Source organism: Phodopus roborovskii, unplaced genomic scaffold (assembly GCF_943737965.1).
Source record: "Phodopus roborovskii unplaced genomic scaffold, PHOROB, whole genome shotgun sequence".
NCBI classification, from domain to species: domain Eukaryota; kingdom Metazoa; phylum Chordata; class Mammalia; order Rodentia; family Cricetidae; genus Phodopus; species Phodopus roborovskii.
The window spans coordinates 38,706,343-38,723,063 of NW_026126418.1; the positions used below are offsets into that span (position 1 = coordinate 38,706,343).

Here is a 16,721-nt window from a genome sequence, read left to right on the forward strand (position 1 = left end):
AAGACAGACAACCTGAATTAGATCCCTGAACTAACATGAAAGTGGAGGAAGAGTGCTGATGTCCCAAAGTTGCCCTCTGACCTCCACATATGCACCATGGTACCTCACATACACATACCACCACACACATCACATACATAAAAACAATTGTAGACTCATAGGTGACTTAGTGGATAAAGATATTTGTCACCCAACCTGATGACACAAGTTTGATTTCCAGGACCCACCTGGTAGAGAACTGACTCCTTCACGTTGCCCTCTGACTTCTAAATGTATGCAATGGCGTGTCCTTGTACACACAAGTATACACAAACACTGAATGAGTGAATGAATAAATGAATGTAGTAAAACATTTAAGAGTTTGTCTTGGGCTTGGCATGATGGCACACACCTTTAATCCTGGAGGCAGGATTAACTCTGGAGGCAGAAGCAGGTAGATCTTAGTGACTTCAAGGCCAGCCTGGTCTAAATGTGAGTTACAAAAGATAGCCAGGGCTTCATAGAGAGACCTAGTCTCAAAAACCAAAATCCAACCAAACAAAAGAAAGGTTTATCCTAATAGGAACTTAGCTGTATTTCAGTTTCTTCCACTTGTGTTGGCTTCCTGAAATACACAACTTTTCATCTCCAAGTTTCTATGTGGCTTCTTCAGGATTGACTCTCAGCCAGACTGCTACTTTTGCCTAGCATAAAGTTTCTCAGTCCAGCTACAGGGTTCAATTCCAAGGACTAAGTTAAATCACTGTTGCCCATCAAGTTCACCCCTATCCTGCTTCTAGGAATTGTCTCCTTACATGAGGTGAATAAAGACTACAGTTGATTATATAGAGACCGGCAGACTTAAGCCTGTTACTAAAGCATGGGACAAGCACTCAAAAGAGTGAGCTGGGGAGAAAGTCAGTATAAATGCCATTGGGGAAAGAACCTGGGAAAACATTAGCAAGTCCAATGTATGTATAAACACACTTGTAAATGTTCACAAATTCAAAGTTCATAAGCAGTAACATAACAAGAGAAATTTGTTCAATTCTGACCCAAAAAAAGTGCAAACTACACAGCACAGAGTCTGTGTTCCTATGTGTTTTAAATAATAAATCACTGAGGAAAACTGATACATGAAAACCATTCCAATATAACTCTATAAGAGCTGAAGGCATGAAAGGCTACCCTGGCAATCTAGTTAAAATGAATGAAGTCTTGGAGGTGGCAAGTGATTGAGAAGGAAACAGAAAAGGAAAGAACGATGTAGCAAGTAGGAGAACAGAAAGCTACTCAAAAGGTAAGATGACCATTTTACTTACCCAGTGTTTCCCTTGCCACAGGCTTACTGTAAAGGGAGAACCAGAGTAGTACTGACAGCTACACATATTTTGAAAAGGCTCACCTTTATAATTAAGTCATAGAAAAAATACCATTTATATGACCATATAACTAAAAGGATATGAATGTACCAAAATCTTAATAGCTAATTTTCTAATGGGGTTGAAGGGAGTTAGGATGTACAGGGCGGAGGTGGCACTGAATCGTGAGATTGCTTTCCCTTTATTCAATACTATAAAGGTCTGAAAAAGAAAACACAACACGTGAAACAGATTTTACAGAACACTTCAAGGACATTTTAAGAGAGTAAGAGACCCCTCTAAAATGCCAAGTTGGCATAAAATGCCAACACATGGCAGGACAATAGTTTTTTTTCTCTCTCTCTCTCTTGGCACTGCAAAAATTTCAAAATATGGTAAGGGGCTTTAGGAGGTAAGCAATACCAAGACAACTTTGTGATTAGTAGCACAGGGGTTCTTGGCATCTTTGCCAAGTATTTTATTTATATTTTTCAGCTATATTTATAGTTCTCACAAAATCTAAGGATGAGGCTTCAGTAACTTCTTCATTTAGATAATTTTCTTGTGAGAACTTTGGGGTTTTCCAAATATGCTCTTTGTTAGCCTTTTTTGGCATTGCATGTGCTCTGGTGTTGCTTCTTCTGGGGGAGGGGGCACAGGAAAGTGACAGTCTGTGGTGTGAATGCATAATTAAGACTGCTAAGGACACTAAGCCTTACATCAAGTTTCAGGTTATAGGGGAATCTGAGACGCTGCTCTTAGAAATATAAGAACCATATGCTCCCACTTTCTGCTTTTCACTTCATCACAATGCAGTAGCACTGAGGTGAATTTGGCTCGATTTACGGTATAATTAGTATTCAGAAAAATAAATTGGCTCTGTCTCTCTCATATGTCCTCTTGCAGGATGCCTCTTCAAGTATCTGCCTGTCCCGAGAACACAGACTCAAAAGGGTGCTTTCAAAACACTTATAGAATAATTGTTCCATTGCTTGATGAGGCCCACCCAGTATCCTAGAGATACTTTGAGAGATGCAAACAGGTACATTCTTCACCATCTTAAGGAAACAGGAAAAATAAAAGCAACTGAACTAAACACTCACTTTCTTATTGATATAGTAGGGGTCCAGGTCCTCCAGGGGCTCTGACACCATTTCTGGAGGAATATCTCCATAGATAAAAGGAAGGGATTTTCCTGCTTCCAAGTCACTATTTGGCTTTGGGCCATTTTCATCGTCTTCGTCCTTGCGTTCCTGTTTGGGTCTCTTGGCTTTCTCTTCTGCAATGCGTTGTTCAATAGCAGCAAGGGATTCCCTGGTAAAGAAGCGGAAGCTGTCAGGTCCTGGCGGTACCAGCACTGATTGTGCCATCTTTTCATCCTGCTTCTTTAATCACTGTTTAGCTCCTCGCATAAGAAAGTGCTACAGAAACAGGAGGGGAAAAAGCAATGACCATTAAGATAAAAGGTGATGGTGGCAATCACAGGACACTGAGCATAAAGTATGTAAAGCAAACAGGCAGAGAACTTCACAAAGGCGATTGCATCTAGCATTGTGAGCTCTCGAGCATGCATTCATTTGCCTGCATAGAGATCTCTCGCTCACATCCAGTAGGTGTGTATGAGGTAATCCGTTCTCCCACTCCTGAAATGTTTTAAGTGATCGTGCTACTTGGGGGAAAACACCCTGTTCAGAACTTGCAAATGGAAGATACTGGTGTGTGCTTGCTGCTTCACTTGTGTGAATGTTTTGTGGGAACCATTCCCCCCCCCCCCGCATTCTTTCTGAAAATATATCAGATTCAGAACCAGAGAAGGAAAAAAAAAAAAATCACAAAACCATAGAAGCAAGGCTGTACAGAAATCTTGCTTCTCTCTCTCCTTCTCGTTTCCCTTTGACCCAATTTATCACCTTTAAGAATTTACTCAAAACTGTGTCACCTGAGAAAGACCTCAGGAAATTATGCAAGGCCTGCTTGTGGAAACAGGTAGAGAGCAAAGGAGGGGTGGGGTGGGTAAGGAGGAGCAGGAGATGCCTGGCTGCCTTTGGAACTGCTGGCATACCACACAGGAAGAGACCAGGCACCTGCCAGCCCAGGCAGGAAGTCACTCACATCAGATCTCTGGAGCTTGGGCCTCCTAGCTTAGCAATCTGCTGCCAACTAGTGTAATTGCTTCTTAAATTAACAAATTTGCATTACAGGAAGAAACACCACAGAGAGATACCAAGTTTCCTAGTAAGTCCCATTTCACTAAATAAATAATGAAAAACTAGCAGAGTAGTTCAAATTTTCATTTCAGAATTTGGACTTGAAAAAAAAAATATGGCATGGGTTATCCTGGTGATATAGATGAACTTTAACTAATGTTCAAATCATATTTTGTTAAAGTATATAACTTGACAGATGTGGTTGCACATATGACTTCAGCCAGTCATAGATATTTCTGTGCTATTTAAAGAATACAGCAAAAATTTTGACCCTAGAATGCCATCTCTTCAAAATCACTTAATCTATTTCTTCTTAGAAAAAAAATCAATCTATTTCAACCTCCACACTACAGAAATGAGTTGCCACTGTAATATATGAAATGCCTCTTCTAAGAGTAAAACAAATTGCCAGTCCATTTCTGCAATTTACACCTGGGAAAACAAGGAAATCTGAACAACATAGCTGCTGAATATATATATATATTTCCCCAGAACCTGTCAGGCACCGGCTGTCAGATTGCCCTGTCAGCATCACAGGATCTCCAAAGCATCCCTCATTTTCTTTCACTCATCCCCAGAGGTCCTCCTGAATCGGTAGGCACAGGCGTCAAGATGATACTTGCATATTCAAGAGAGGAAACTGTTGTGCCCATGCCTGGTGTTCTAGGGGGACAGACATGCTCAGACATGCAGGCAGCAGCTTCAAATATGAAAGTGGTCCCCCTGCAGATTTCCCCCAAGGATTCTACTGCAAAGGTAGAGCAGCCTGACAGAGAGCAAGCATAATAAGAACAGGAACACATTACCCCTGCAGAAGCTTTTATAGTCAGGGTTTTTGGGTCTGTAAGCTGGAACCAAGAAGAGTGCAGCTAAAATTCCATCATGCTTAAAAAAAAAGAAAAAAGAAAAAAAGAAAAAAAAATTTTTTTTTTCAAATTCTCCTTTAAAGACCACACCTAACTTCCTGTAAGAGGATTCTGGTAACTGAAGTAAGAACAGGCATTTCCTGTGTGTGGACTACAAAGTGACATTTTTAAAATTGCCACTAGAGGGCTGGGAACTGTGAAGAAAAACACCTTCCTAGAAAAACACTGAGTATGCAGCATGCAGCTCTCTGCATTCAGGGTGGATCCCTGAGGGTCTGCAAGCTGTCAGAGACCTCAGGCATTAAGGCAGGTGGCTGGGTTGCAAGCGGCTGCCTGGCAATGATTCTACTCATTCCTTTTACTTTTTAAGCCAGAACGTTATTTAGTCAAAATAAATTATTCAAAAGTATAAAGAAGCCAATAGCCAAGGGTTAAAAAAATTAACTCTCAGTAGTGGATTGCTGATTCAATTAATGAAATTATATTAATGGACACATTAAACACAGTCAGATTTAATGGGTCCAATAAATAAATTATTTGCTGATGTAAGATAGATGCAACCCTTGTGCTTTGTAAGTTAATTTTCTCCAGTAAAAATTGTTTAACCTAATAATGCACAAAGCTTTCTTTCTTTTTTTTTTTTTTTTTTTTTTTTTTTTTTCCTCAGACTAGGTCACTGAAAAGAAACCATGGGGAAGATCTGGAGAGATGACTCTGTGAATAAAGCACTTGCTTGGATCCACAAAACCCACATAAAAAGGCAGGCAGGTGTTACAGCCCACCTGTAATCCCAGGGGTGCCAAAGCAGAGACAGTGAGTCTCCAAGCTGAGCTAGGTAGTCTAACCAAAGCAATTGCCTCCAGGTTCAACTGAGAGATACAAAGGACAGTAGTCAAGGAAGACACCCAACACCAATCACTTGCCTCTACACACACATGCACATACATCCACTTATATTTTTCACACACATACAAACTTGCACACACAACCCATACCATTGACTTTCAATGCTGTTCTTTATACTGTGATGGCCCCTAACTATAAAAATAATTTCATTACTACTTCACAACTAATTTTGCTACTGTTGTGGATCATAAAGTAAATATCTGATACACAGGATATCTGATACATAACCTTCAAAGGTTTAGAACCACTTCCCTATATACATACACAAACCCAAAAGACCCTAGCTGGCATTCTATCAACTAATAACATAAGAATGGAGGACTTACTATGTGCCAATCACTAGGCTAAAATTCCTGCATGCATGGCCCTATAACTCTATCAAATAACACTTTCCAGGCTCATATTTGAAAAGAAAAGCAGCACACTGAGATCAGGAAATTCCCTGAAGTTATGTAAACACAATTCAGGCTCAATGTCTGACAAAAAAAAAAAAAAAAAAGACAAAACAAACAAAAAACAAAGCCTATAAACTTTACACAATCATAAAAAGAAACAATCAGGCAACTTAAGTCTGAAGTGAACAGGAACTACACATTGGTTAGTGGTTTAAGTCTGTCCTCATTGTGGACCTGACTGGGCTTGGAATCACCTAGGAAACACAGCTTTGGCCATGTTTTTGGAGGGTATTTTCAGGGAGGTTTAAACTAGGGAGGACTCTCACTGAATATGAGAAGTCCTGTCCTAGGGGCCAGAGTCCTAGATTGAATAAAATGGAAAAAAGGAGAAAGCCAGCTGACTATCAGATCTTTCTGCTGACTACAGACACAATGTTCCCAGTTGCCACATGCTTCTGCTACCTCCTGCCACCAGGCCTTCCCTACTATGATGGATTGGGCACCTTCTTAAGTCAGGTATTTTGTAACCTCCATGAAAAGTAGCTAATACTCTACTAAACAAGTTAATCTACTAATGCTACATATTTGCATATTTTTCTTGTCTTGTTTTCAGTAGAGATTGTACTTGTTGGAAATGAAGCAGGGAAAAAGGTATCCAGAAATAGTATTTTACTCACTGGAGCAGATATCATCTGGTGGTAAGAGAGAGTGACTCAAACTGGTTGCAGCAAAAGGAAAATGAACAAGAAGGAGAAGTAGGAGGAGGAAGAGGAGGAGGAAGAGAAGAAGAAGAAGAAGAAGAAGAAGAAGAAGAAGAAGAAGAAGAAGAAGAAGAAGAAGAAGAAGAAGAAGAAGGAAAGAAAGAAAGAAAGAAAGAAAGAAAGAAAGAAAGAAAAAAGAAACAAAGAAAGAAACAAAGAAAGAAAAGATTTGTTGGCTGGTAGTTTATTGTCCAAAGCCAATATTAAGTATAGGGTGAGAGTCAGGCCATCAGCTGATGTCATCAGCACAGAGCTACACTGTATCTTTTGGCTATCATTTCCATAGTGATGAGTACTTTTTAGAGGCTCTTATTGTGATAGGTCCTACTTGAAAGTCTAGCCTGCCAAATAGAAAACAATAACAATGCAACAATGCCCTCTCCCTCTCTCTCTCTCTCTCTCTCTCTCTCTCTCTCTCTCTCTAGTGTATACACACACACAAGAAACAAATCTTTAAAAAATCAGAATGGTGATTAGTGTAGTAAAGGTTACATTAATACTGTAATATTACATTAATAATGTAATAAAGTACATAAATATGTACTTTAATAAGATACTGGCAGTCAAATTTCAATGCCTGAAAATTTGGCAAATAATAATACCAGAAGACTTAAAACTATATTCATTTGTATGACTCTTCATACAGAAGATTTTCTAATAACTTTTAAGGTGAGGCTTTATTTTTGGAAGACCCATAAAAAACTGGAGAGACAGCAATATTATATAAAGAAGTTAGAAAGAAAGAGCACTAGATATTGCATTTAAATTTTTACTGTTATTTCTCTATTACTTCTCTGTCAATGATTTACTTTTCTTTGGTTTTCCAAATTACCCAAAAGAACACTAAGGGCTGATGACACAATAAGTACAGTCCTGCATACTTGTAAGCCTCTTCTGGGAGGAGGAGCCAGGCAGATCCCTGGGCTTCCTTGAAGGCCAGCTGAGTTTACCAGGCAAACTCCAGGTCACTGAGAGACCATGTCTCACAAAGAAAACAAGGTGAATGGCACTTGGGGCTCAACAGCCAACGTTGTCCTATGTTCTCCAAACACATGTGTACATGGTATCTACACATACCATGTACTTCTGCAGACACACGAACACTCACCTACATGCATATAAACATACACACAAGGAACACTGATGAAATAAAAATGTAAATTATGCCATTTATTGTACATAGTGATCGAAATATAAATACATAGAGGGGCAGCCTTAAAATCAAGGCCATGCAGTAACTATTGCATAACTAATTTCTCTGCATAAGAATTGGCATTTATATAATATAATATAATATAATATGTACTGTAAAGATAAACACACAGGGAGAAAATGACTATTATTATTTCTTGTAGATAAGGATGTAATCATGGAGTAATTTATAATTAATAGCTTGGGATAACTTAAGATCCCAGAGACTTTGGCACCCCAGTGTGAAGAAGGTTGAGAAAAATCTGAGAGATGAGTTTCTAGTGGTGCCCTTTAAATCCTGTTTTAAAATAGTGAATTAATTTTCTTCAATATATGCATAAACTTAGATAACACTTGTTAAATTTTATTTGAAGTTTTCTCCCCAGATTTCTTAACATCTTTAGTCTCGAGGTTTGAGTCTATCCTCCTGTGCCTTTTAGTAGTCTCCTGCTGTGGTTTTGTGCTTCCTTTCTCTTTATTCAGCCGGAATCCAGCCCATTTCTGTAAGGAACAATTTCCCCAAGGGGAAGAAAGTTTTGGACAACCCGACTTTCATGTTTTCTGTGGTAGATTACAAAGGGAGCACAATACAACATGAAAAACCAAAGTGCAGTATGTACTTTGAAAATTGTCACTTTTTCCTTCCTTAATACTAGATGCATTCTGATATGGAACAAATTCATTTTCCGTTCTTTTCATTCATATAATATGCATTGAGGATTATTTTTAACTAAGACAAACATTCATTTTTAGGATTGCCTTTGTGTATTTTTTGTTTAACATAAATTTTTATAAATTATACCATGATGATCTTAGAAAAATATAAGTCAATTTGAAAAAAAAAATCACTCTACATGCAATTTTTCTGAAAAACAAATAAATTATAAAGGGAGATATTCCAGACTGGAAAGATGCATCAGTGAAAAAGTGCTGAGTTCAGATTCGCCATAAAATTGGGGCATGGTGGTGCCTTCTGAAATCAAGAACTGAGAGGCTGAGATGGGTGTATTTAGGGAACTTACTGGCAAGACAATCCAGAAAAAGTCCACGATGCTGGTTCACTGGAGACCCTGTCCCCCAACATAAGGTAGAGAGCAAAGAGGAAGATGCTCAGAGTTGGTCCCTATAGTAGTTTGAATGTAACTGCCCCCCTCCATAATCTCACAGGGAGTGGCACTGTTAGGAAGTGTGGCTTTGTTGGAGGGAGTGTGTCGTGCGGGCAGGCTTTGAGCTTTCCTATGCTCAGGATATCCACCCTGTGTCTCAGTTGACTCCCTTTTGTCTGCAAGATGTTCAAATCTCAGCTATTCCTCTAATATCACAACTGTCAGCAGACAGTGCTGCTTCCTGCCATAATGATAACAGACTGAACTTCTGAAACAGCAAATGAACCTCCTCAAATTTATGTTTTCCTTTTAAGAGTTGCTGTGGTCATGGTGTCTCTTCACACCAATGGAAACACTAAGATAGTCCCTGAGTTCCTCAAATGCTCACAGAAGTAAGTGCAACTTCAACATGTATACACACATACATATACTACACAATATGCACGAATGAACATATTCTTGTGTGCACATATAGCCACTCTCCTGATCTTACTTTTTTTAATTTGCTATTTAATGCTGCATTAACTAAAGCAGGAAGGTGCAGGCAAGTCCTAAGCTGCACAGTCTCATTTAATCTAAAATTGGCTTGTATCTCTTCTGTCTCTCAGAGAATTCAATTTACTCTTCCTGTGAGGGGCCTCCTCTAACAACCATTGTGGTAGACTTCTCCCTCCAGTGGATTGCAGCCATTGTATCTGAGTATACCTGGGTTGGTTATGATGCAAAGTAATGTCTCTTACTTGCCTTGGCATTGGCAGGCTTGAGTGTGTTCTTGAAAACTTAGCCAACATTTGTGACCCCCCCCTCAAGTCCCAACAAAATTAGTGACAGCAGAATGTAAATTTCTTCCATTTAGCAACTTAGTGAATGATGACAGTAATCACTGGGAAGAGATGAGAACAGGAATGGCAATCAGTTTGGATACCAGGGACAGGGGCATAGATTGTAACGTGGAGGTCTGTAGGATTCCCTGCCAATCCAGCTCTGATAGAATTCTCAACCAACTGCACTCCCTGATTTATTTTTGCTCTCACCAGTGTAGAAGCCAGCTTATTTTAAAATGTCACTAGTCTGCTAAAACTTCTAAAATGAAAATTCCATTTTCCTAGGAAAGACCAAAGTACGTATAGAACCTTGCGTTAGTAGGCAAGATCTGTCCACCACCTCTACCACCTTCTACAATCTTTTTTCCATTCCATGTACTGTCCAACATGATCACCACAAATACTCAAGAAATAACTTCAGTTTATGCACATAAGCTCTTTTGCTCTTTGCCTGAAGCGTGCGCACGTGCACACACACACACACACACACACACACACACACACACACACACACACACACAGTGCTAGTCATTTGTTTAATTCATTTCCCTTCTATGTCATAATCTTTGCTTAAATTTCTCCTTAACTATGATTCCTTGTACAACATTTCTTTATAAAATTGCAAACCATCTCTACACATTCAAATGTATACCATGACAGCATCTTCTTCCTTATTTCCCTCTATTGTTTCATCTGTTACTTTTATATAGTTGAATTACTTATAAAATCTCTCTGTTAATTCTAATGCAAGTTCACATCTTAGGTCAGTTACTCCAGAAGCAGATACTGAATTGGATTAAGGAAATCTCCCCAGGATGGAACAATAAGGTATTTCATATAGCTGAAAATCTGTATGAACAGGAGGCCAAGCAAACATTTGACTTCCATAGTTAGCCAATCTTTTGCTATGTAATAAATAGAAACTTCTAGGCACTTTCAGCATTCTGATGAAGTGAGAACAGAGATTCAAATAATCTAGAGGTAGTCCTCTTAAAAATGAAACAACTGCAGCTTCCTAGAAGAAACCACTAACCTATAGAGAGGGAGGACATCACAAGAAGAAATAGAAAGGACCATTGTGGTCCTGCACTGCATAGAGCAATATGATGTCAAATGAGACCATGATTGTTTCTTCTTTTGCTTCTGTGCCACCTATTCTTAGGAGGATCTCTAGCCCCTAACAGGAACCAAATATATAGATAAACAATATGAACCTTCTAGGGCACAGATACTGCAATAGTTTGGGTACTCAAGGGACATAGAAGTAAACTTATCACCAAGACAAATTATTCTTTCTATTTCTTTTAGAAGCACCACCTCCTGTGCCCAGGTTATAGTCATAGTGTCAACATTCTCTCTCTTTCCCTCTCCCTCTACATCATGTTCTTCCATTCTGTCAACCAGATCTCTGCAATTACTCTCACTCATCTATTCTCCTCATTCTCCTCTCCTTCCTCAGAACATCAAGCTTATCAGTAAACAGTACTACTGGGCAAACAATTGCTAACCTGAAGTCTGTTTCTCCTCTATCTATTTCACACACAGCTCTAGCAGAATCCATTTTAAAACGTGACTATGAACCGGGGAGGTGGCTCATGTCTTTCATCCCAGCACTTGGATGGCTGAGGTAGGAATACTGACAAAAGCTCAAGCCTGGTTTGGGCTACACTCTGAGTCTTGGGCCAGTTTGGGCTTCAGAGTCAGATGTTATCTGAAAAGGAACCAACCAACCAGACAAGCAAACAAAGAATGTGTAATTACACTAAGCTGTTTCCCAAGTTAAATGTTTAAGTATAGTTAAATCCTCAACTTTATTCTCTCTCTTTTTTTCATTGATTCATTGATCTTAGCTCTCTTTTCCATCCTTGATATCTCTCCAATCATATCCAAGTTAAGAAGAACTGTGTTTTGCTCCAATCATTCAATTCTCACCTTTTTATTTTTGTTTCATTTAGGATGAGATGTGCTCCTACTTCCACCAAATAACTCAAAATGAACTCATCAAAGCTAAGTCTCAGCATGCTCTGTAAGCAAGGCCTGTCTTTTGCCTAGCAGTTGCTTCTCCCTTCTGAAGACATGGGCAGTGGAAAGAGCAGAAGCTCTGAAACCAATGGTCTGAATAAAAACCTAGTCCTGCCGCTTAGTACTTCATTGATTGGGTCTCAGATAAGTTACTGATGTGACTCAGTCTGTGTTTTTCACATAAATTCCTATATTGTATTGTGACCATCATGTGTAGATGCTTAATTTTTATATTTCTCTTTTTACTTCATCTTCCTTATCTTGTCTCTTTTTTCTCTGTGATTTCCAGATCACTAAGCCCAGTATCACACCTGAGATACATTGTAGCACAAACAAGTGATAAATCAGTTTTCTTAAACCTACCTTTACCTAGCAGTTCTCTTCTTAATTTTTTCTCTTTTGTTTTATTCTTTTCTCATACCTTACATCCCTACTGCAGTTTCCCTCCCTGTCCCCTTCCCCTTCCTCCTTTCTCCTCTCTGTCAGATCTACTTCTCATTTATTTCCCTTCAGAGAAAAAAGCAGGTTTCTCTTCTTATTTTCATTGAATATACTTCTTTCTCCCTCATTAGTTTTTTTTTTAAATACATCTTTTATAATGCTGGATTGCCTAGCTCAGTCTTGATGCAGGGAGAGGAGCTTGGTCCTGCCTCAATTTGATGTGACATGCTTTGTTCATGCCTATGGGAGGCCTGCATCTTTCTGAGTGGAGAAGGGGATGGGTAGGTGGGTAAATGGGAAGGGCGAATGGGAGTAGATGAAGAAGGGGAAACTGTTGTTGGCATATCAAATAAATGAAAACAAATTAAAAATAAATAAAATTATTAAAAATGTATTTTATGTTTACTTATGTTTGTATATGTAATATGTATGTGTATGGTCATGTATGTTCCAGTGCCCAAAGAGGCCAGAAGAGAATACCAGATCCCCAGGAGGTGGAGTTACAGGCAGCCAAACTCAAGTCCTCTGGAAGAGAAGCAAGTGTTCTTCACCACTGAGGAATCTCTCAGCTCTATCCCTTGTTAAGGTAAAGACATCCTCTAAGAGTCTGATGTTTCAGAGTTTCAAGTATGAGTTCTATGTGAGTAACTAGATACACTTAGGAGAACTCTCTAATTTTAACTTTACTGCATTCCCTAATGCATAGTTTCTACCCTACAGTCAATGAGGCTTTTTATTCCTTCTCCTCATTCTTCCTTCTCTCCTCTGTACTCCCCCTTCACCCCATCCCTCCCCCAACCCTCCCACACACACAGACACACTGACACAAACACTCATACACACATATACACACTCACACACTCACATATACACACTTGCACACACCCTCAATACACACTCACATAAACACACAAACTCACACAGACACATACACACATACACATGCTGGACATTTCTTTCTGACTGAGTCTTATGGCACTGGCACACAAAGTCCATATTCATTTGATATTAGACCCCCTGGACATGGGTCTCAGTTAGATGGCCTGGGCAGTCTAAGGGACCTCAGACAGTGGAACCAGGATGTATCCTTGGTGCAGGAAAGGACATTGGGAACACATTCCCCATGGAGAGATACTCCCTTCACCTAGAGGCAGGAGGGAGGGCCTATTCCTTACTCCAAATAACTTGACAGATATAGATGACCCCTCCTGGAAGGCATTACCCTACATGTGGAGTGGTGGGGGGGAATGGGATGGGAGGGTGGAAGAGAGGGAGGGAGGAATGGAGAGGAAACTGGGATTGATATGTAAAATAAGAAAAATAAATAAATAAAAATATTTTTTTAAAAAAGCTTATCAGTGTCCACTTGCTTTGGAAATTTTTCTTAAAATAGATCATTATTTTCTAAATTTATAATTTATATCTCATCCAAAGTAGAAAATCTGTTTGGTGTTAATCTTTTGATTCTCCCCCTTTGAAAGCAGCTCCTTTTGCTTTAATTCATCCCCAAACTACTTTCGGCCAAAAACAATAGATGTATGACATCATATCTGTCACCTCCACCAAAGACTCCAACCCTTCTTCACTACCATCCCTAATATGTACAGATTGTGCTATGGATGAAACAGCCAATTGTCTGGTTTTTCTGTTTTATCTACTTTTACCTTATACTAGCTAAGCTTTTCTAAGCTTGCTTGCTGATGTTTGTGCTTCCAAAAGTCACTTGATGTTGATTCCATCACCTAAAATTCAACACATACCAGTTCAACCTGACATTAGCAACTTTGAGCTGCAAATATTATATTTTCCAAGAACATTTTCACTGCTTTCCAACTGAACATACCTCTTCACTTCTTCAAGCTCCAGGAAACTTGTTAGCGAAGAATTATTTGTATAAATAGAGGCAATCACGCTTATTATAAAGAGGAGGGGCTCTTCTCTATTCTGCCTTGTAATTCTTCTAGTACATAAAGTGATGACTTGAACACACTGAACACTCAAAGAAACATTTGAATAGCAGGAGATTTCAGAGACTCTGAATACCTTGTGTACAATACACTATTGTGACTCGGTGGACAGATCTAAAACTAATTAATATTGACTGAATAAATATCAGTAGAAAATGAAACCCAGTGTAAACCAATCAGAAGTATCAAGCATTTCCACCGGGACCCAACCACTGTGTTTGAACACAGACTTCCTTTGATTTGCTCTTGAGCTCTCTTACATATAAAACCCCCGCATCACCTCTGTTTAGAGGTGTCTGAATGAAGAATTGATGTTTGCACAAACCCTCAAATTGTGTTATTCTTTAGCTTTAGCTTTGCCTCTCTTACAGGCAGGCCACATTTAATGCAGTAGATGACCAACACGTTAGGAACTCAACAGCATCTTTGGAGTTTCTTTGTCTCAGAAAATGAAGCCAGGTCATATTTCTTTTTTAACACTACAGATCCTTTGCATAAATATTATGGCTTCTCGTTTGGGATTTTTATGGGCTCCTCTGTGTGTGAACTTGTGTGTCTCTGCATGTCTGTGCTTTTTCTTTGGCTGTTTTTCTTGTTGGTTGTCATTTTCTGATTGATTCATTTGTTTTTGTGTTTATTTATTTTATTTTATTCCTTAGAAGCTTTTTTGTTTTCTAACAAAAGGCAATAAGAGTATGGATCTGGATGGGAAGAGAGGTGAAAAAGAACTTGGAGAAGTATGGGACAAAGAAATTGTAGTCAGAACATAGTGTATGAAAAAGACTATGCTCAATAAAAGAAAAAAAATAAACATAGGTAATACTGTTTAAATACTGAGATTTACACAATACAAAATGAATGCTTAGAAATGGTTAGCAATTCTCCACTGCTTGAGACCAAGCAGATACTATCATCAGGATATTTGGTTATTTGTACTTATCTAGAATATTCATATGAATATAGCTTCACAATATTATTTACTTGTAGATTCTATAATTTATCAGCAATTTGTCTCTTACCAAATACAATATGAAAAATATAAATGTATAGTTATTAAGATGATTTATGTAAAGTCTGGATAAGACCTCAGTCGAATTCTGGAGGTGACCATAGAACATGTCATCCTCCTGATTAGTGGAGAGTCCCACACACCCACTCCCACCTCCAGAACAGATGGCTAGTCCACGCTTGGTGAGGAAACTCTCGTCTCTAGTGACTTGTGCATCATGTGGTGTCTTCATAAATATATGGTGTTGAATTAATAATGAACTCAAATTTGCATCTGTGAAGCTAGATGTAAATGTGTCACAGGAGAAGAAAAAGTAAGGAATTATTTTATCAGTAAATTTATTCACTAAACAATTAATCAGAGCACATAGGAACTCACAGAGACTGACAGCCAGGGAGCTTGTAGGGGTCTGAGCTAGGTCCTCTACATACATGTTATGGTTGTGTGGCTTGGTGTTCTCATGCTATGCAACACCTAATAGTAGGAGCAGGGGTTGTCTCTGACTCGTTGCCTGATTTTTTTAACTCTTTTCCTTGTATTGGATTGCCTTAATATGAGGGGATGTGCCTAATCTTATTGCAATATGATATGCCGTGTTTCCTTGATATCCCTGGAAAGGGAATGGAGGAGGAGTGGATCTGGGGGAAAAGGGAGGTGGTAGGGAAGGTTTAAGAGGAGACAAGAAGAGAGGAGAGGAGAGGAGACTGTGGTTGGGATGTAACATGAGAGAAGAATAAATTTTAAAATGAAATAATTATGATTGTTTTAGACTAGAGTGTGAAAAGCATTTAAGAGCAATGTCATGAGACCACTTAGAACATCTGAAATAAAATATTCTTTTACTCTGTTGACTAATATGTAAACATGTAATTTCAGTGAATATGTCAAAATTAGTGATTTTGGAAACACAGCCTCTTAATTCAGAGTGCTATGACTTTCCCAACTTTGGCACTCCTCCTTTTGAAGTTGTTGCCTTTGTCTGTGGAAGGCTCATGTATGCTTTTGCCATTCACCTTCCAGCTGTGCCTATGCAACATCTTCCATCTAAAAGATCTGGGTTTACTTTCTCTTATTTGGTAGTACCATGCCTCTGGACAGAGACAGGAACTTCAGAGCAGATGCAAGTGTTTTTTTTTTTTTTTTTTTTTTTTATCTTTCTTCTGCTGATTTTGGTTGTGTTTCTTTGATGAAAATATTTGGGTTATGTCCAGGGTTAAAGAGCTGAGAGATTTACATAACATAATTAATGCCATGATATTTGTTTACCCACTGTACCTCTCAAGGGCTTATACATGGAGCATTATACTGAACATGTGAATAAAATTAAATGTAAAACAATTATCTTACATATTTTCAACATTAGTAATCCAGTTAATCACTGAGCAGCTTCTATTTTATTATACTTTAATATTTTATTTGTTGTTGGTGAGGATCCAATTCAGGCTTCATGTGAGCCAAGCCACAAAAATTTTAGGCATCTACAGAGGACCACTATTCTCTAAACTACTTTGGCTCAACATTGAATATTGAGCTAAGCACTCAAGATGATGTCTATGTGGGCTTACATTCTATATAACTTAATTAAGAGTTATATGTAAATTAAGTATAGAACACAGCAGTTGATGGCAACTGCTTTAGAAAAAATAATGTAGGACAAGAGTGCATTCCTACAGTGAAGAGGAAGTG

The 16,721-nt window shown here is 38.6% G+C and overlaps 1 protein-coding gene across 5 annotated transcripts in view; it reads right to left on the reverse strand.

Moving 5' to 3' along the window:
* The window catches only part of Scn2a (sodium voltage-gated channel alpha subunit 2), a 130,513-nt gene that overhangs the window by 82,227 nt on the left and 31,565 nt on the right, over positions 1-16,721 (reverse strand). For 3 of the 5 annotated variants that reach the window (XM_051184549.1, XM_051184550.1, XM_051184552.1), the window contains exons 2-3: positions 2,444-2,761; positions 1,444-1,562 (exon numbers count right to left, since the gene is read on the reverse strand). In XM_051184549.1, the coding sequence (XP_051040506.1) occupies positions 1,444-1,562; positions 2,444-2,710 (386 nt within the window). In that variant the 5' untranslated portion in view covers positions 2,711-2,761. Of the gene's footprint in view, positions 1-1,443; positions 1,563-2,443; positions 2,762-4,353; positions 4,433-16,721 lie in introns of all 5 variants that reach the window. The other 2 variants (XM_051184551.1, XM_051184553.1) reach the window with 2 other exon arrangements.